The 21,215-nt window shown below is 41.0% G+C and overlaps 1 protein-coding gene across 1 annotated transcript in view; it reads left to right on the top strand.

Moving 5' to 3' along the window:
• PDZD8 (PDZ domain containing 8) overlaps positions 1-21,215 on the top strand; it is a 58,140-nt gene that overhangs the window by 10,703 nt on the left and 26,222 nt on the right. The window contains exons 2-3 of the mRNA XM_080597089.1: positions 9,136-9,258; positions 15,242-15,344. Of these exons, the coding sequence (XP_080453215.1) occupies positions 9,136-9,258; positions 15,242-15,344 (226 nt within the window). The remainder of the gene's footprint in view (positions 1-9,135; positions 9,259-15,241; positions 15,345-21,215) is intronic.

Here is a 21,215-nt window from a genome sequence, read left to right as displayed (position 1 = left end):
CATGCCCGTTCAGAAGAGAATATTTACAAATATTATGGCCTGCTTTTATAATGGTGTTAGGTACCAGCTGCTTTCTGTAACTAGTACCTCATACATAAAATGCTTTAAACAGTACTGCAGCCTCTGCAAATTGCCCTGTCAAATACACTTTTACATGGGATTTCAAAAGTAAGTCATTGCACGGTAAGAACATGCATATTGCTTGTGTAGTACATGACTTAAAACATTATTCCTGTGTGTCTGAGCTGAAACAGGATGAGGGGGAGCTGAAGATCGTGGTCTCACAGCGACGGGGCAGAAGGCTTCGCAGAATCGTCTGAGCCGCTGCTGCGAGCGATCTGCCTCGGTGAACAATTCCTAAGCAATTAAACGGGGGAAACGATGCCGTCTAGTTCTGAAAACTTCATAACAACTCGGCTTTCTGGTGGTGATTTTTTTTTCTGAATAGGCCTGCATCCTTCTGGCCCTGCGGTAGAATAAACAAAACAAAACTTCGGATGTTGCCAAGCGAAGAGCCCAGCGGATTACAAGGGGAGGTGGGGTGGGAACAGCAGTGTTAGTCAGCAGTATTGTTTTAAAACAATACCGCAAAAACTCGGATTGTTGTGTTCTTCTGAAAGGAGGACAAATTAGAGAAAACAGCCAAATTCATTATGGGGATGGTGGGAGAGGATTAGGGTAATTGGAGCAGCTGCTGCTTTCAAACGTCCTCACCAGTCACAGCTCACTTGCTGTTGGTGCGGGACCTGTGAAATGCAGGAATCCTGCCCGATAGTTCTGCACCCCTCTATTTGCTTGTCCCCAGGCCGTGTCTGTGCAGAGTGGCTGCATCATTTGGTCCTGTTTGCTCACAGCATGAGCCCCTAGTGCCACGCCATGCTGTGCCAGGTCCCTTCCCACCACTGCAGCGGGTGGCTGAGCTCTCGGTGCCGTGGGTCCTTGGTTGATGCCCGTATGGGACTTCAGGGTGAGCCATCAGGCAGCTCAGCTTTGGGAGTTACTGCGGGTTCTGAGCCAGGCTGGCTCCAGGGCTTTGCAGGACTTCAAGGGCAGGAGCTGGGCCATCTTCTGTGTGCGCAGGGGTGGCTAGGGCCCTGGAAATGGAGGAGAAGCTTCGGTAGTTGGTGCCTTGTCAAAGCTAAGTGGAGGAGCGGGGATAAGTTTCTGCAAGCTCTGGTGTCTGGAGCCATAACAGACATAAATGGTTCTCTGTGTCTGGGTTACGCCTGTCAGAGGCCCTCTTCAGGTGTGAAAGACTGAAAGGTGATTTTCCTGCCCCTCAGGAAGCTGTCTGGGAGGGTGTCAGTGCTTGGTGTGTCGATGGAGCTAGAGCTTGGCATAGAGGATTAAAACTCCGGAGTTCGGAGGGCAAGTTGTGTGCTGAGCTGGGATTTTGTGGGAACACCAGCGCCATTTCCCTCTGACCAGGGCTGCACAGAGTTGGATGTGCAGAGAGACTTGAGGCCTCCTTACAGAGAATGGGCTGCAGAAGTAGGGGCGTTCTGCTAGCAGTGGCTGCTGCAACCAACCCAACCCCACTGGCTGAAGGTGTAGAGCTTGGGGTGGCTTTGGTCGTGTCCCGTTGCTTCCTGCCACTGTTAGTGCTATTCTTCTTGAATGCTTACGAGCTGCCCGTCGGGGTGGTTGCTGCGCCACACCTGCCTGGCTCCAGCTCTCCATGAAGGACACTTTTGGCATCTTCTGTCCCGTTTGGAGCTGAGCCACGCTTCAGGCTGCCCGGTTAGACAGGGAGGTTGTGTCCTGTCCTGCCTCAGCCTGAGGATTTCCATCTTTCGCTTAGTTTGAACCAACAGTCGGCTTCAGTGAGAACACATGTAGCTTAAAACAAAACAAACGAAACACGAACTCAAGGAGATCAAAGAGTCGTTTGCTGCGTTGAGTAGCTAAGTTATCTCGGTGTATGTAGCATTTGGAACTTGGGAAACGGTTCTTGAAATGCAAAGAATCTTTGTGTGGTCAAATTGATGTTGTTTGTGCTAAGAAAGTAGTGTTGATAAACCTGATTTGAGATTTCTTTTTGCCTTTGGCTATTTCAGTGCAGACAGCAACGGCAAGACTTCCCTTGCCATATTTACAATTGCTTCTCTCATAAAAGCAGGACAAGAAATGTACCGCTTTTTTTCCCCCGAGAGAGCTACTTGAATATTTACTTTTTTATTAGCCATTGTGAAGTAGGTCTTAAAGCTCTGAGCGCCCATTCCGAGCCACTGATGGGAGATACCTCGGAGGCACTGATAGTGCTGCAGGGAGGAGACGGCCGCCGAAATCTGGAAATGTGTGAAACATCTTTGGAGGAAAAACGAAATCAAATCCCTGCATTTCTGAGGTCTTGATTTAAAAAGTGACTGCTCGTATATTGAGAGCTTATGTGTGTAAGGCTCTTAAAAGTCTGTGGCAGAATATCCTGTAACAGTGGGTGGAGTGCCAGGAGGGACTTGCAGCGTTGCCTACAGTTTCTGGGAAAATAAACCTACTCTTACTGCGCTGTTGTTCGTGGGTCAGATTTTCCTGGGTGGGAGTAAAGCTAAAATTAGTAGATATCTGTGTTGAATAAGAGTGTGTTCTGAGTTCCTGAAGTCCCCTGAATTCTGACGCTCGTGCAGCGTCGTTCCTTGTGAAATCAGTGGAAGCTGGAGAAGTACTTTTTGCAAAATCTGCAGTGGTGGTACTTAAATAACACAGCAAAACACCCAACACCCTCCTCATTATTGTTTTCAAAATAAGGATGAGTTCCACTTCTACATCTTCTGTGTGAAGAACGATACAAGCTATTTGCAATATAATATTTAACATTAGCAAGCCTAAATGTAAGCTGATAAGTACTTTTGAAATGTCATAAGTGTGGTCATGCCCTTTTAGGAGTAGGTTGTAAGATTTTAGAATTTTAGTGGATACACACAGTGTAAGAACAGAGGGATTTTATGAATTAAAATATCATCTGGTGTCAATCACTTTCTGAATGTATACTTTACGAACTCTTGACTTGTATTTCTGTAAATCAGATAAAAAGAAAGGCTGTCTCTAAAAATAACTTCAGGATTTTTGAGTTGTATTTTGTAATTTAACAAGCCTCCTGTTTATTCCCAAAAGTAAAACAAACAAACAAAAAAATGAAAACCTGCTGAATAACTTTATTTTTTCCAAAATATTTTGGATATTAAAATTTTCAAATATAGCAACATTTACAAAAGCAAATTAATGGCTTACTAAACAGTTTCACTTCAGATTTTGATTTATTTTATTTACCATTGTAAACAAGTTTTGCAGACTTGCAATGTATACAAAATAGTTCTTGCTAACGATAGCCGTGCTCTTAGCTAGTGGGCTCCTCTGAGATTTAAGGTCTCTCTTTGCCTTGTTTATTAAGATTTAAATGTTCAGGTAATGTGTTGTGACATAAATCTGTAACTCGATTAAAAGTTTTTAAACCTGTTGATGTTTAATCTTATTTTATGGCAGCAAAGTAGCGCTGGGATCCATAAAGTACACGTGATTAATGTGGACTTGAACAGATACCCCGTGATTTTATAGACCACTATTTTAGATATCAAACTTCTGTAATAAAAACAGGTAATATTTTATATTTTTCCTAGAAACTCGAGAAACGGCTTCTCACTGCTTAGCTGAAGCTCTGCTTACAAAATCCTAGCCTTGCATTTAGAAGTGGCGTTGTCGGTCCTGCTGCTCATTGAATTAGGAAATGGGCTGCGGAGAGTGTTTGAAGTTTGTTCCTGTCCGTATTTAGCCTTATTTTTGTGTGTGCGTGCTGTGATTCTGGACATTTTTAATAGATGCAATGAACAGAAACGCAGAACTCCTTGGCTATCTTTGGCCATATAACTTGATTTTTTTTTTTTCCTCCCCAGTTTTTAATAGATTTCCTCATGCAACTAAAAATACTGCAGTTAAGTATGAGCTGTGGAAGCAATCGATTTATCCAAGAGGTTATTGTTGGGAATATAGATGAGGCCCTTCTGAAAGCAAAGCAGTGAATTACAGCCTCGTCCCGTCTAGGTGAGCGTTCGCACATCCCTGCCTCCCCCACGGAGCCGGCGACTGGAAGGAAGGAAGGAAGGGGCTGCGGTGGCTCTGCAAGCCCCCCAGGCGGGGGGGGCAAATTGGGTTTGTTTTTCAGATGCAGTTTTGATCTCAGCTTTGTGAAGGATGAGATGGGAGCAAAGGAGCCCCTGAAGCGGCTCTGGAACGCGGCGTGAGCCCAGCGGAGGAGCTTTTGTGCGGAGGAGACGCACTGGCTGCGGGCAGGGTCTGGAAACGTTTTGCTGGGCTTTGTGTGTGGAGGAGCTACGTGTTATGCTATTTTAAGTGTATCTTTAATCCTGTACGTTAATCGAGTGACTTTATCGTAATTATCTTTCAGTATAATTATCTGACCTAATTCTTCATGTGAAATTACTTTTTTTTTTTTTCCTGTTTGTGCCTTGTGGTACTTGTCACAAAACACTTTTGCTACTCAACAGCTTCTTTTAACTATTATTTTTACTTTTTTTCATGCTAAAATTTCCCATGACATTGATTGCTGTATATTCCTCTTCATATTAAATTAAATGCTGCTCTATAACGTTTTCTTAATCATAATTTTAGACTTCTGGACAAATAAGATCAATTTTTGGAGGGGGATGGATAATTTAAAAACAAATTGAAGAAGCACTATAAGCATCTAACATAAGGCATTTTTAAAAACTTTTTTTTTTAAAGCAGGATTTCAAGGCAAGGACTTAAGTGTTTGCTTTTTAGTATAACTACAAAGTGACTTTTTTTTCCCTAGGGAAAAGGTGAAGAGTTTCCAAAACCTTAACTACAGTTTACAGACAGTAAACTCTACCTTAATTCCGATATTGTTTGGTATCGTTTCACAGGCTAGGAGTTGAAAAGGAGGTTTCCAGATACATGGATTGAGTTGGTGTAATCCTGCCTCACAGCTCAAGGACGTGTGACACGAGCATGAATTTTTGCCATTTGACCTTGCAGAGTAAGGAGAGGCAGCGTCAGACCCTGCGTGAAAGGCATCTAAGGTGCTCGCAGCAGAAACGTGCCTTGGGGACCCTGGTACCAAGTCAGTGGGGTTCAGACACATGCTGTATTTCTTTAAGCAGCTTTTGGTAATATTTTCTCGACCGTTGTGCTGCCAGCAGAGACTCTGAGATTCCCCCAGCCCGTTGTCGAGTCCTAAAACCTTTCCCCAGGCTGCGGCAGCCAGCGGCCCCATTGCAGAGCACTTCTCATAGGCTTGTTCTCTGCTGATTGAGGTCCGCAGGTCCATGTAGCTAACTTTTTGCTTACGGCTTAAAGTTTAGACAGGGAGCACACTGGATTAGTGTTCGAAGATACAGACAGCCAAATAGAAGCCACATTTTTCCTTGCTCAGAGTTTGCCTATGAGAGTCGTGAATTCGGGAGAGCAGCCTGCTGGGGCTGATCTCACCCAGGGTGCCAGGGCAGCTGCAGAGACCAGCCATGATTCCTCCACACCTGTAATTCACTCATAGGCTTCTTGTAGGCTTTCTGAGGTTCCCTGCTAGGCGCACAAACACATTTTCATTTTTAGTTCGTGTGACGGATTTCTCTAAGGCATTTATTGGTGGACTTTTGCTCCTTAGAGATGGACTAAATGAAAGTGTGTATTTGCTACCTCTTAAAGCTGTTACAGAAGTTACATGGTTATGTATTCAAAGTAATTAATAAAATAAGTTCTACCTTATAATGATGAATCTGAGATGACAGGAAATAGTCATTTCTTCTTTTTGTAGGGTTGTGTGGGCCATGAAGACACTGGGGCTCTAACGGCAGCAGATGCTGCAGGGCCTGGGAGCAGTTCTTCTCTTGCCTGCCTCGCTGCATCGTTACTGCCAGCGCTAGCTAAAAGTCTTCTTCTGATGCATCAACACAAAGAAAGATAGCTTCACGTTCATATCAGCAGTGTGTTTTGTTGTCCCTGGTGTAAATGCTCGCTTCATGACAGCTCGTTTTGTTGGCAATGAGGCTGGGGGTAGGCAGGAAAGCTCCCTGTTGCGGGCAGAGGCGGTGGGGCCACCCGCTTGCTGGTCGGCTGCTGTGACAGCCGGGAAGCGCCTGTGGCTGTTGGACACTGCTTTAAGAGGTAAAATGGCTTAAAGGCTTTGTCTGCCATGGGGGAAAAGAAGGGAGAACCCCGGAGAACCACTGGGTTACATGCAGGGATTGCAGGCTGCCTGCGTGCGGCCCCGCAGCACAGCCCAGAGGTAACCGCGCGCTGCCGGCATCGTGGGCTCTGTGTCCTGCTGCCAAGATCAGGCTCAAGCTGCCTTCCAGGAGCTGAAGGCTTCAGAGCAGCAGCTGCACAAATACCCCCGTATCCCAGGTAAAATGTAGTGGCGCTAAAAGGTTTGGCGCTAATGCCAGTGGAAGTAAGGAAAGTATTAGGACTCTTTGCTAAGGATTTGGCAAATTGGTTTTATTGCTAAGAACGTGAACGTAGACCCTTGCTGTGATGAGCAATTTTGTTGAGACGGCTTTTTAACCTTATATTTTTTTTATGAAATTTAATCAGTTAAGTGCTGCACAACCCGAAGTCGAGCATATACTCTTAAGTGTTTTATGTGTTATTGTAGATAACTGCATTGACACTTAAGAGTTTCCATCTTTAATTCGTTGGTGCATTAATTTAAAAAAAAAATCTCAATTTTGATTTCCACTTTCAAAATAATAATTAACATTTTCTTAATCTAAAAAAAATGACTTATTCTGAGGGCTATTTCTTTATTCCATGCTGTAGCAAAAGATTAAAGCGTGCAGAGTATTTAACATTTTGTTCTGAAGTTACTTAAGAGACTGCATCTTTGGTTTGACTAAACATTTTAGTTGATAACTTTTGCTTTTTTTTTCTTGCTATTATTTCTAATGCTGTAAACAGATTTGTCCAGGCTTTTTTGTTGTTGTTTTTATATAGCCTGCAGACTATCTATGCTATGTATAATGGCAGGGCCTTATCAATACCAAAAACTCAAATCCTTGCATTTGCAGCAATTCAGAAAGGTGGTGGTGATCTACTGGATCCTTCCTCCCTCCTTCCCAGAGCTCTTGTGTCAGCAGCTCGCTGAGGGGCCTGCTGGTGGTCGATGGTTGGTAGTTCCCAAGGGGAACCATCCATGGAAGATATTTTGGAGGCAGTATACAGATAGCTGCTGGTACAGCACCCAGTTGGAAAGTTGGGTGTTTTTTTGTTGTGTTTGTTTTATGTTGCGTTCTTGCCTCTGCTCATGGAAATTAAGTTTTTACTGTGCTGAAAATCAGAAAACCTACAAGTAATTACTGACCCCAAACTTGCATTATTTTGCAGTGCAGTTGTCTAACTGATGCTTTTTTGCTGAACAGAGCAGGATCTTTGTTGGAGGGAAAAAATCACCCATAACAGAGGGAGTGCTGTTGCTTGTGCTGCTTGTGAGAGCTCCGCAGCAGGTTTGTGCCCTGGCTCGGGGCAGGGGTGCCTGGGTCCCAAAGCAGCAGGGCTTCTTCCCGGTTTGTAGAGTGAAAATAGCACTGCTGGTATCTCCCCCCTCTTGTAATTGTTACTATTCCTCTCTTTGCAGTCCTTGAATTATTAAAGATTATAAGTAACATGTCAAACTAGATCGTGTACGCGCATAAGGGGTATTTTGGGTTGGTGGTTTATGGTACAAGCGTACCGTAAGTCTGAACTGTGGCCTGTGTGATTTAATTGCTTCATATTTTTAATACACAAAATAATTGTATATAGTATTTAAAGCTGAGTGTTTTGACTTGTCTGTCTTCATCCAGTCTTTTTTTCTGGAGGAGGTAATGAGGGAGAAACTTGGAACAAAATTAAAGTTAGAAATGGGATTGGATTTCAGTAAAATAACCGGAGTGTTAAGATGTACTTATTCACGAGGAGAACAAAAGAAGTCTCTTTCTCATGGCTTTGTCCGAGGCTGATGCTAGCACAAAAACTTAAGTGTCTCGAACCAGGGCGTCGGGCTCCCTCCTGAAGAGTGTGTCGACAGTTAAAGGGCGCTCCGTTATTTATTTGGATTTCTGAAACTCTTCAATCCCGATCCATGTGACTGTTTCCTGAACATATTGTGATCTCCGAATGTGACAAGCAGATGCTTCTGATGGTTAAGCAAACAGTTTTTATGAAAGACTTCTTTCTTATGAAATGGCAGAGACGTCCTGCAGGCAGTGGTGCAGTTTGTGCTGTCTTCTGCTGTTTGTGCGTCTTCCGAGCAGAAATACTCGCTGGAAGGCTGGCGGTGACAAGGGAAAACCAGGCACTGGAAAGTGGTAGGAAACGAGCAATGAGTAAAAATGGAAAGCAGAGAGCCCCTACAAGTGCTTTCTCATACACGTTGTGTAAATAGCAGTGCCGTTCCCATAACATATTTCTATTTCCAAGGTCGGGGCCCTTGCTGCTGGAATCGCAGGGGCAGCGTGTGCGTGAGAGGGGCTGGGGCTGCAGCTGTGCGGCCTCTCCCCCTCCTGCTCCCCCTGCATCGCGGCCGTGTCCAGCCCTGAAACGGGGCCATTTAGAACTGAAAGCTGGATTTATGAGTCAGTGTATTCTTATCAGAAAGAGCTAGTTATGTGGTGAGATAACGGGTGTGAAACACTCGGCGTTTTGAACATGAACTGCTTTCCCTGAGTCACATGCAGCGATGGGGGAAATAAAATTCAAGGAAAACTATTTAGTACCTGTATTTTCATTTTAATTCCAGAAGATAAGGGGGGAAAAAAAAGGCAATTAAATGTTTTTCACAAAATAAGGGAAGTATTAATCCTGGTAACTAAAGTGTATGGGTTTTTAGGATGTATCAGTCTTCTTAAGTACAGCAGTGTTGTGACAGCTTAGGTTTTAGGGTCTTAGTATTTTTTCACCTTAGACCTGTTTAAGTCCTACAAAAAGGTCTTGTAATAAGATTCTCCAATCTTCTCCGTTCAGAAAGTGTTATTAAGTTCTGCTTGTTCCTTTTGAGCAATAAATGTGCAGAAATTGAAGTTTTTCTCTCTTGGAGCATTAAATATTCTTTCTAATCCCATTACCATTTTTTTAAGTTGTGGTAGTCCAATTTGTGTAATTTGAATTCTCTTCTGTATTTTTCAGGTTCAAGCCATTTTTTCCATTTCAAGTATCACTACCTGATGAATATGAAGATCGAGACCTCTGTATACAGGATTTTCTGTTGATAGAAGGTCGACTAAAAGTCACGTTAATTGAATGTTCAAGGTACCTTCTGTGGTCTTTTGCTCATTCTTTATTAAGCAAGTACACGCATGTTTCTTAATTCGTAGTAATTATAGCTGTAAGCCTGTGCTGATTCAAGAAGTGGCATCTTTTGTTGTGATGGAGCTTTAATCAAGAAATACATTTTTAAAGTAAAAATGAACACATGAAAGCTGTAGCAAGTTTGAGGCAATTCTACAGTGTGTGTGTATGAACAGGGATTTCCCTTTATTTTGGATTTTGTCTGGTTAAATGCTAATGTGCCTCCTGTTTTTGTTTTTATTTGTTTGGCACTCCAAATTATGAATCTCTTTCAGGACAGTATAAATGTTGTAATTATCCTATTGTGTGGTGTTGCAAGCACAGGGAAGTAATTGTTTTGCTGTTTTACTTAGATTGATCCAAATAACTTTTATGAGGCATTATTTGTCTTTGTTTTGAACAAAATAATGGAAAGAAAGAAAATGTACCTCCATTTATTGAAGAGAAAATTATTCTCTTTAAAACTGGACAAAAGGTATGCAGACGTGGTTTGGTTTTGTGGTTTTTGTTTGGTTTTGTCAGACCTTTTAGTTCTTCGTTTATGGTAGATCTTATCTTCGTGGTGCTTAGGCTTTGATCTAGCCATGTGCCATTCTGCTCTTTATGAACTAAACCTCTGGTTTACAATGTGTTTTTTTTAACTAGCTTTTTCATTACTTGTATTACCACCTGAGCTCCTTTTTGCCTTTTTTTTTTCTTGTAGCCTTGTACAACCATGTCGGAACTTTATTTGCTATGATAATGCCTTTTATCAGTGCTGTTTACCCATCGCAACGAGCTTATTTCTAGATGATGATCCGCTTATGCTTCTTGTTTGGTCTTTCTTGATTGTGTTGGTCACAAGAATGATTTTTTTATTTTTTTTTAATTTTTGGGGGTGAAAAAAATGCTGCTTACCTTTTTTTCTAGATTTGTGATCAGTTTCCTATGAGTACACCAATAATGATAAATGATTTGGTGCATTCCTTGGTTGTTAGGAGCATTTCTTCTTCATCCCCACTGAATAAAGGAACTCAAGATCTCTCTGTAGACAGATTCCAATTTCAGTCCGATAGTGTGTTTGCTTTTATTATAATAGGGCCTAAAATAACTCTTTAAGTTACACGCAGTTGTTCTTAGTTTGGAAAGTCACTTTAAAATACCGTGTCTTTCCTGCATCTGAAATACTGTGTGCAACATTGCCAATGTAACAGTACTGTTTTGTTTCTTTCCGTTACCTTCTAGAAGCCAGATTGCTCAGTTTGACATCATCAGCTGACCTCTCAGTATTTTCAGCTGTCACAGATGCTTATCAGATGGCAGAGGGAGGATGCAGTTGCTGGCTTGTCAGGCCTTTTGAGCTTCAGGTCTGATTTAATCTATTTTATGCAGCTTGGAATTTCTAGATGCGCTCTTGAAAGCTGTGTGAACAGACACATCTCAATCTACACGGCTGACTTTGGTCCTATAGTAACTCCTCAGATCTTCCAAGTTGTCCCATCCTTTTTTGAACTTAACCACAGCTGCTGTCTGTAAAATAACCCAGTAAATGAATATTATTGCTTGCTTTGCACCTGAAGACATTTGTGAGGTAGAAGCTGAAAGGCACAGAGAGGACTTTGTACATATTGCGTATTTCTTCCTTTACTTCCAAAAGTAGCAATGTCACAATTTCCCTTTTCATAACTACGGCGTGTGAAGGCTGTCCGGGGCTGTTTGCAAGGTTTCTTTTGCAATACCACTCTGTATGCTGACATGCAGAGGGTTTTTCACCAACATCTGCTGCTGGGACCTCTGCGGACCTGTTACAGTCCCTGCTGGCGTGCTGGGACTTCGCCCTGAGAGCCTTCCAGGGAGCACTGTGACCTGATACTGACTGAGCATTGCTTCGTTTCCCCAAACTTCTTAGTTCTTCACCTAAAGGTGCTCTGAGGTCACTGAACCTCAAGAGCCTCTTCCATCATAGACAGTTTCTGTGTGAGCGAATTCATAGCAGAATGGTCATCATCTCCTAATGAGAACCGTCATCTGGAGGGCGTTACCTGAAGTTTTCTTCCTTGGCAATCTTTCCAATTCCAGAAATGAAAGATCACCTTGACTTCTGTATGTTTTTCAGTTTTGCTCAATGCCTGAGGATGTTTTTGTATTCTGTCTCAATATGGTAGCTATGGCAGAGCTGAGTGATTCAAAGCAAAGCTTAGTCCTTGCATGGCGTAGTAGCCTTCAGTTGCTGTTTTCATGTTCTAAACAATTAAGTCTTGAACAACAGCAGTGAAACTATAGAGAGAAAGCATCTTGCAAACTCTTTGTATGTTAGAAATGTCTAGCTTAATTTCATTTTGTTCTTCACATACCCAAATGCATACTTCTTGCACTTTTTTCTAATCACCACCCAAATTTCCTTGTTGTCACTTTATTGAAAGAAAATTTTTGTGAATTTTTTGCATGAAATTATTGAAAGAATGGAAACTTCACTGGTGTAAATAACATTTTACAATTTTTGTCTAACCTATTGAAAACATGTTTTTATGATTGTAGCACCTTCACAGAATACTTTCGTTGCAAAAATGTTATCTGTAGGTGAAAACATTGTACAACGTGACAGTGACAGTTTCTTCTATGAAAGAGAAAGGAAAAACAAGTTAGATTAACAATTGCATCCTTGCCTTAATTTTTTTAGGGAGAGAAAAGAACAAAGCAACACGCTGTTAAATCTCCCCATATGACTTTTTAAAGGTACTCTGTGAAGAAAGTCTTAAATCCTGTCAACTCTTAATATATTAAGCAGAATATTCTTCTAAAACTGTGCCACAATGTGGGCTTTTAAAGTGAACATTTGTTTTAATAACCTTTGTGGACAAGGAGACTTTTCCTAAGACAGTCATTTTGTAAAACACTGCAGTGTGTACCTGAGACCGACGTGTTAGGTTTGGAGTTTTATGTTTATTTTTTTTCCCCTTTTGCCTTGCCTTCAAGTGGACTTCGTGCAGCAGTGTGTGGATATTGAATCTGCTTTCGACATTCTTAAAATTCAGGAAATATTCTGCTTATTTTGACTCCAAAACTATTTGCAAATAAAAGGGGCACAGTTGAAATTAAGTTTAAAAAAAAAAGTTTAAAAAGAAAAAAACAGGAAAAAGTTGTAAAGGAAATATATTGAGCTTGCTTTTATGTACTTGGTAATAAATAACATGTTACTATAGATTGGTGTGTACTTTGTGCATATGGGGTTCTTGTTAGATTTGCATATCAACCCTTCAGCATCACCCTACAAAAAGCAGCCGGCTTGATAGTCCTTCTACTCATCCTCCTCTCCTGGAGACTGTAGAGACAGGCCAAAGTCCTGGGCTTCGATCAGCCCTAAGAGGTGAGACTGTCCCCACCTCGGCCCGTTCTGCTGCCTGCCCTCTGTCAGAGGGCCTCCTATAACATTTGGGGTCCGCATGGTGCTGGGACAGCCCTAAGCTGCTGCTGTTCGTGGCTGCTCTGCTGAATCGCTCTGCTCTGCCTTGTGCTTACCCGAGGGTATCCCATGTGGAGTCAGGGAAGCAGCAGCAATCATCCTTCTGTATACCTATTTTAATTACTCAGGCAGTAACCTAACCATATTTTCTTATTGGTTTAATTTTTGCTTGGGCTATAAACTTTGTTTCAGAAGGTCCTTCATACACAGTTTTATACTGGTTTATAAATCTTATGTCTGTGGAGTACACAGTAATCTGCATTTTAATATGCAGTTGTTTGGGGTGTGCTGTGCTGCAATCGTAATCAGTCTTTATCTGCAGCTACGTTGGAGAACACAGCATGCTGTCAAAGGTGTTATTCAAACAAAAACTCCCTTAGTGTTGTAGCAGTTAAAATTTCCTCTTTGTCTTCCTGAAACTGGAAATTGTATTCCAAACTTCAGCACGAAGTGCCCATGGACCAGGACTGCTCTTTAAGTGTGTATTTTTGCTATGATACGTTTCTTCAAGTAGGGTGTTGGTAGCCTAATGTAATGTGAAATCTCATTGTTTGTTTTCTGTGCACCTTTGATGTTATGGTTGTAATAGAAAATCATTTTTTTTCCAGTTGTGATGTATCTCCTGTCCTTGTTCTTGTATGTTACTTGTCACCAGTACAGGACAGATAAATAGCTGCTGCGCTGATATTTTAGAGGGACAGTAAGGACTCCTGGAAGATCACTGTTCATAGTTTTGTCTGTCTTTCTGTACCTCTCTAACTGCATTAACCATCTGTTATCTTTGATCATCTGCATTTTTGTTCTCCGCTAACCCCCCTGACCCACCCTGCTTCCCTTCTTTGCAAAGCAGGAGAGAGAACTTCTGCTGTCCTGTTGGAATGAAATGCAGCGTGTGCAAGCAATGACCAACTGTGGAAAAACTTGACTGCACTAGCTGGTGGCGATGAGTTGCAGTTGACACAGAAGAAAAAGTGCATTATTCAAAAGCAACTACTAAAAGCTGAATAGAAAAGCCATAAAGGGTTGCTGAGGGTGGTTTAAAAATAAGCAAAGAAGGTGTGAGCTGGTCAGTCTAAGTAACCCTGAACAAACTTTGTCTTACCCAGACAAAATACCTGATCGGTTGGTTCTGAGACTGGATTTCTGCTTACTGTAATCAAATCAATAGTGTCTAGACAAACACGTGCTGAAGGTCAAGCTGGAAGTGAGGCTGACAGCTGCTCTTTGCAGTGCTTCAGTAGAGAAGGGATGGGGAAGCACGCAGACTCGACACCTGGGGCTGGCAGCACAGCGTGCAGCCTCAAAGCTGGCACTTGGTACAGCAAATACAAGTGTGCTGGGCACCAACCCAGGTGTAGATGTAGAACTGAGTGACTGCAAGGATCTTCGCCTACAGTCTCGCTCATGTAATCAGCTAAAAAGCAGTTAAATTATTCGTAGAGAGACATACAAAAGGAATACTTTCATTCCCCTTGCTTTAATGCAAGCTAGAGAACTGTTGTAGACAGAGGTGCATTGCCTTGGGATTGGTTTAATATTACCAATTCCAGTTGCTGAAAAAAGTTGCTTTCAATTGTTTTTACTTAATTTTCAAAGGATATTTAATACGTATCTCCATATGTAAAAGTCCACAAACTTTGTAATTATAAATACTTAACCTAGAAACATTCATTAAGAACATGAAAATGAACAGAGAAAATTGCTGGGATTCGATTACAGCTTTGGTCTCCATCATCTAAAGAGTTGTGTAACAAATCTCAATCATAAGTTAGCTAGTTTGGACGAAAGCTTAGATATATTTATTTTGAAGTTTTCTATATGCATTTGGCAAGGACCGTTTCTAATAGCTCTCTTGGAAGAGCACAGTTTATCTGAGGTTTTTATTCCAAAATGTTTATCTGCTTCCAAGTACTGTGAGATAAACTGTGTACAACTTCAGTGCTTCCCACACACCCCCTCTTATAGCACTGTTACCTAACTGAAAAGCTTTGTAGCCTTCTGGAATAGAATAAGATGCCTGAAGAACCACTTCTGTTTGTTAGGAAATAGTTTACTGCTGACTGTGTATTTGTGACTTTACTACTACAGTAACTCTCTCTCTCCAACCAAGGAAAGCTGTTGTACGTTGTGAAGTTTAGAACTAGAGCGAAAGACTCTTGTGTCTGTAACTGCTTTATTTTATAAGCTATTCTTTTACAGAAAAATACTAATCTGCCAACTTAACACTTAAAAAAAAAAAAAAAAATCCCTTCCTCCCTCTAACACTCCCCAAAGCCATTTTAAAACGATTTTAGATGCATGTAGAATACTTCCACTAGAGGGTGGCAGTGCCTTGCATTTTGTGAAAGGCTGTGCATTTGGAATCACTTATGTATGGACTTCTGTATCTGTACACATGGAAAATAGTAATGGGGTGTATAAAGGAAGAACACTGAGTTTTATTTATGATATTTGGGATGTATACTAGTGTTACAATTCTTACTGTAGGCCTTTCTGTTTCAGGTTGCTTATATTTGGATCCTATGAAAGAGAAACAAATGTTCATTGCACAATGGAGCTGAGCAGTAATGTTTGGGAAGAAAAATCAAGGAGTTCCATTAAAACGGTAAAAAAAAGGTTTAATCTTTACATATTGCAGTATGTTTTCTGTTCTTAATACATTGCCTAGAAAGAATGTATCTTTTGAACAACCAAATGGGTGATTTAGCAGGAAGAAAACCCTAAAAATATAATGGACCAGTTCTATTTTTTAATTCATTGTCAGATCAGCATGGATGGGTAACATCATGTTCAGTTATCACAGCTGTGCTTGAAAATGTACCTGATTGGAGCATATTGGTTATCAGCTGTACAAATGCATTAAAACAATCAGTGTAAATGATGTATTTTGTGGGCCTGTTACATTTGAGTGAGGCAATGAAAAACAGTGAATGAAACAATGAAAACAGTGAAGGAGATTTATCTGTCTTTCACTGGGCAGTAGTGCATTCCCTTCTGACACAGGCATTGAAGATGCATGTGATCAGAGGGTTACTCATTTGACTGATTTCCTCCCTTTGTCTACATTTTGACAAAATGCAGAGGGAATTGCTGTAGGTCTCTCTTTTTTTAAGAGCATACGAATCCTCCCAGGTCTGCTGAAGAAAAATACTTTTACAAGTGTCTGCAAGTACAGAAAGTGGCAGTATTAGTGGTATTGTATGTTAATCTTTTATTATCATACTTGATAACACGAGTTCAGTAGCACAGAGCCTACAAATTGCATTTTTCTTCTTTTGTGTATGTGGGAGGATGAGTTGCCTGTTTTTCCCCTCAACCAAGAGGTGCAATGTATGAAAGAGCCTTTAAATTTCACATTAGTGATATTGTGGTAGTCATCAAATGGAATTGGGCTTATGCTGAGCAGTAAGTACTGTGCCTATTGAAAACAACAGAAGCTTTAAAAAGACTTTATCTTAACAACTGGCTTCATACAAAGAAATCACCGCAACGAAAATCAATGTCCTGCGTTTTACCCTCTGCTGTCTGAGTGCAACTAGCTTAAGCCCTGTGCCTTCACTGCATCAGACTGGAGTTCCGGAGATCAGCAGCGTTGTCTGGATGCAGCAACCAGAAGCCACTCAGCACCTCCTTCAGTTTCTACAGTTAAATTCCATTTTGTGGTGTTTTTAAAACTCCTAGTGACAACTGCTATGGTATTTGTTTTGAGTATACAGTGTGTAGTACCCAAAAATACTGCTTTGGGTATATTACACAGTATTTTCTGTGTACTGGGTCTTGCCTAAAAGGATGCATGGCTGAGCAGCAAAGACAACTGCCTCTTGTCGTAGCTGATGCGCTCTCAGTTGAGTGAAAAACTTGATGGGTAGAAGGGATGCACTCTTGCTTCCCTAGCCCTCTCGAGCACTTGGTTGCAATTAGCTTTCTGAGCACAGCATGGGGGAGGCAGGCGGGGAAGGCACAAGTAGGGAGTCAGGAGCTGGTGCACAGGCAGAGAAACTTCAGAGAGCTTTCTTGGAGCCTGGGTCAGCAGCCAAACATCATGGGAACCAGTAGTGGCTCAGGGCTATGTTTTCTGGAGTTCTGTCTTGGCCACCTCTGTACCCCCTCCAGTCAGAGCTGTTTAGCCACATCGGTGCTCTGAGCTGCCTTACTGCATGACAGCTGCAGTGCCAGCAGAAAGAGGAGGAAAGGTGTGTGGGGAAAGAAGAGAGGGATGATGGCAGCTTAAACCAGTGTCAGCTGCAAAGCATCGCACTGCCAGAGGTGTTAGGGAGCATAATGGGTTGCAGTGGTCCTGAGAGGATTTACTGAGTTCAGTTAACCCTAGAAGTTGCAAGATTTCATTGAGTCAGTAGGCAAGGTAGAGGTTTGGGGTAATTTATTTTCAGATCTTTTTGTTTAATTTTGCTTAACTTCTTCTGGTTTGCTTTATTCTACCTCTAAAGATTTAATTCTGTTTGTATGATTGCATAAGGATAATGCAATTCAGCCCTAGTAGTCTGGCCAGTTCATAGTTTTAACCTATTCCTAATAGCAACAAATATCTCAAAATTTTCAAGAAACAGGCAATACTGTCAGTGTTTAGAAAACCATTTCAGGGTCTGCACCCAGTTCTGATACTAATTTATCTATCTGAATGACCCCTTTGTGGGAACAGTCCGAGTGTGAAACCGTGCACACATTTCCAGGGTTGGTGCTCCAGTAGTTACGGTGGCAGTGCGCTGATTTAACATTGTACTCTGGACGAACTGGTTTGTGCTAACGTATGGGTTATCTTGAGTAGCAGTATCAGGATGCTAGCAGACAGTGTGGCACTGTGTGTTCCTGACAGCAGATGGCAGTAGGACTAAACTGATGGCGGGCTGAAAGACGGGTCCTGTTTAAAATTATTCTAAAAAAAAAAAGTGCTCAGGCTGAGACTCTCAGCTCACCTTCTGTTTGAGCGCCTAAAATGAAATGGCAGGCTTTCAAAATTTCAGTTTTTGGTAATATGGCTTGCAATCAGCAGAAGTTTAAGTATCTGTGTTGCAGTTCTTCATTGCTCAGTCGCTGCCTGCCAGAGAGCCCAGACTCCAGATCTGCATTGCTGACCCTCAAGCTATGCTGCCAGTATGAGGAACTCGCTGTGTTCAACTGCCCTGAGCTTCAGGCCACCAAATAGGTGACTGAACTTGAAGGTCCTGATTTTGAAAGTCTTGCTATGGTGGAATACAGCACCTGTAAGTTAGCACCTTACAAAACTGTGTTGTCTTTCAACTTCAGTTCACCAGATGTAGGGAAATCACAAAAGTCTCTTTTCCTTGGGAAAAGACTTTAAATATGCAAGTTAAGTTACAAAATATTAGCAGATCTTGCTGGGAGGCAAGAGAATTTGCCAAGCCCCTCAATTAAATGAGGAATGTTGCTAACATACTTAAGATGGGAACTTAGTTATTTTTCTGAGTAATTGCAACTGTATGAATATCTTGGTAATATTAAATCCTTCCTTTATTGCCCTTGTGTGCAATAATTATTTGAGATGAAGTTGCTGGAATGAATAATAGGTACGGAAACTATGGAGGAGAAATAATAGACTAAGTTGAAGTGGGAAATAGTTAACTAGGTTCTGGCTGAAAAGTGTCTGTAATTCGTAATGGTGTCATTCAGGCACCATTCATCATCTTCATCATTCAGAATTCGTCATATGCGTGATTGCACTCAACAGCGTTCCTGAGGAAAATTCTCATAACTTTCTGCACTTGTTAGCATTTTTATTTTTTTATTACGTTAGTAATAGTGATAAAAGATTAGACAGGCTTAATACTTTGTAATGAATTTGGTGAGACTTTAATCGGATCCCATTATTTATGGAATATTAGTAGATGTCAAAATTGGTTTTTGAAAAGAAGGTGCTGTGTTATTGATTCTAGATTATTTCTGAAGTGTCTGTTCTAATACGAAGGTGTTTCTAGAGAGATGATTTGGCACATTCCCGTGTGACACAAGTAAACATTCGTAAATACCTTAATTAGTAGTCTGCGCTGCTGGAATTAACGTTAATCACTGCATTGCTATGTAAAATTTATTTATGGACAGGATGTAGTAATTAGCATTTAGCAACATTGGATTAGTAGACAGGTGTTTCCTAGCTAAAAAATTAGGTATATCTTTATCTAAATACTGGGCAGCCTGCATATACGGTGAAAAGTTTGTGCAACTTACTGGGTGTAAGAATGTAGAGTAATGGGAGAAAGGTTCTCAGTTATGAAACAAAATGCATCTGCTCTGTGATTTCTCTTGTCTGTCTTGCCCCTTTTCGTACGGGAAATTCAGGAGCACAAGATAATTACTTCTGATTTTGAAATAATCACATCACATACTCTAAGAAAATTTGAGGGAACACCTTTAAATTCTGGTGGCAAGGATGTTGCTCCTTGAGGTAGCACTAGGAATGACTGCACTTCCCTGTTCTTAAAGGCAGTAAGTGTTGGGGGAAATCTGCTTTGAGGGTTGTTTTTGTTGTTGTTATTTGGGCTTTGTTTGTTTTTGAAATCTCTTCTGTAAATGCAAACATTAGCAATGCAGGAACTTCATTTTATGTTTTGCAAATGAAATATTTGTCTGAAATGCTACATCTGATAGCCCATAGGACTATGCCTTTGCAGCAGTTCTCAGAAGCACACAAATAAGCTCTGAAGTAGCGTAATATACAGAATTGAAGAATTCAGATGTGTCCCACTACATTTTAGGAATTTCATTTAAACTTTTCTCTTATTCACTCTGAACATTCAGAGCTTAACACTGGAGTAGTTGAAGGGGAAGACCAGTGACATCTACCTCTCAGTATTACACTGAATTTGTGTGTGTCTATACGTATATAGGCTATGATTTTCTCTGTTTTGGGGGGGTTATTTTGACAGCTATGGACTTTTACTGGTAAATTTAATGGTAACTTTGAAATTGCCGTAGGCAGGCTTTTTTAATAAAAACATTGTGATAAAAACAAAGGGATATTTCTCAGCCTTTCATAAAACCAAATTTCCTTTGTCAGGGATTAAGGGAACCTTACAGGTGTTCCAGCAGAGTGACATATGAATGTAAAATGAGAAATAATGTAGATCAAATCCAGCACCTTCTGAAATGAGTTGCCTGAAGATACTAAACAATAATGTCAAAATTTGAAGCAACTGTGAAACGTTAATTTGTAAATACATGGAGTTAAATGCCTCACAGTTGGCATTTCAGTCTGCTTATTTAACAGTCTGCCATTTCAACATTTAATCCTATCAAAAGAAAGGAGGAGGATTAAAGCAAGCGAAGCTTTTTCAAAATGTCACTTTTTATGAAAATTCATGATCTTGTAAAATTTGATAATATTTGTAAATACAATGGGGAATAGTTCTGAGATTTGCGCCTTACATAATATTCTGTAATCCGTCTTTCAAATAAACTTGAAGGCCATCAGGATTTTTTCTGGCTCATCCTAAACATTTAAGCTTTTTTGACTGGAGGCTTAAGAAGGCTTCTCTGTTATTTAATGAGACCTTCTGGGGAAGTGCGCTGCAGTGCTTTGCAGAGACGTGGATATGAACATCAAAACAAAAGCAAGCAAAAAAAATATTTTTTTTTTTTGGTACATGTATATTCAGGCAGTTTAGAATAAGGTGTCATCAGTGTAGTTAAAGCCTGACCTAATATTTATTGCCTGCTTGTAAAAACCATTCATAAGATAACATATACTGTGTTCTTGGACATGTGTACCCTCACGTGGCGTTACAGTGGTTAAGAAGCAGAGCTCTCCACACTTCACTGCCGCTGGTAGCAGCCAGCGTGAAATGCATCGAGTGCATCCAAGTCGATAATACTCCTTACATGTGCTTTTCTCCCTGTGTCCAGGCTTGAAGTGATGGTCCTTCCTAGAGGAAGGACCCTCAGAGGGGTTGGAGTTCTGCAGAGGTTCTGATTGCCTGCAGTGAATCTGACTTTTCTGGGTTTCAAATTGAAAATGGTGGATAAAAAGATTAATGAACAAAATAACACAAGAGAGAAGAATCTGTTAGGAGCAGGGCTTAATGCTTCTTGGCAGTTGTACTTCCCTGGCCCCCAGCTCTTGCTTCAAAATTTTATAACAGAAATCATCCATGTTAGTCAAACCTAGGGCTTGTTCAGCTTGGGGACCCTTGTTCAGCTGGGGTGTTCCAAATGCACGTGTTGCAGGGTGTTGTACTCTCTGCAAGCAAAGTACTGACCTGTCTATTTTATTTTTTAATTTGAAAAAGGTACAAGCCTTTTAGATGGCTCTTAGGTGAATTCATCTCTGAGAACCGACTATTCTTGGACAAAATGTCCATTAAAAACTGAGCTTTGTCTTCTGTTAATGTTGTTTACTAAACTGATAAGCAACATTCATTTTAGCAGTGTATTTTTGCTTTGAAGCTTGTTCACATAATAAGCAACCTGTAGTACGTATTTGTTAACTTTTAGTTGAGTGTCT

Source organism: Anser brachyrhynchus (assembly GCF_964034855.1).
Source record: "Anser brachyrhynchus genome assembly, chromosome: 6".
NCBI lineage: Eukaryota > Metazoa > Chordata > Aves > Anseriformes > Anatidae > Anser > Anser brachyrhynchus.
The sequence above is the reverse complement of the archived record's forward strand: the minus strand, read 5'-3'. Positions and strand labels throughout refer to the sequence as shown.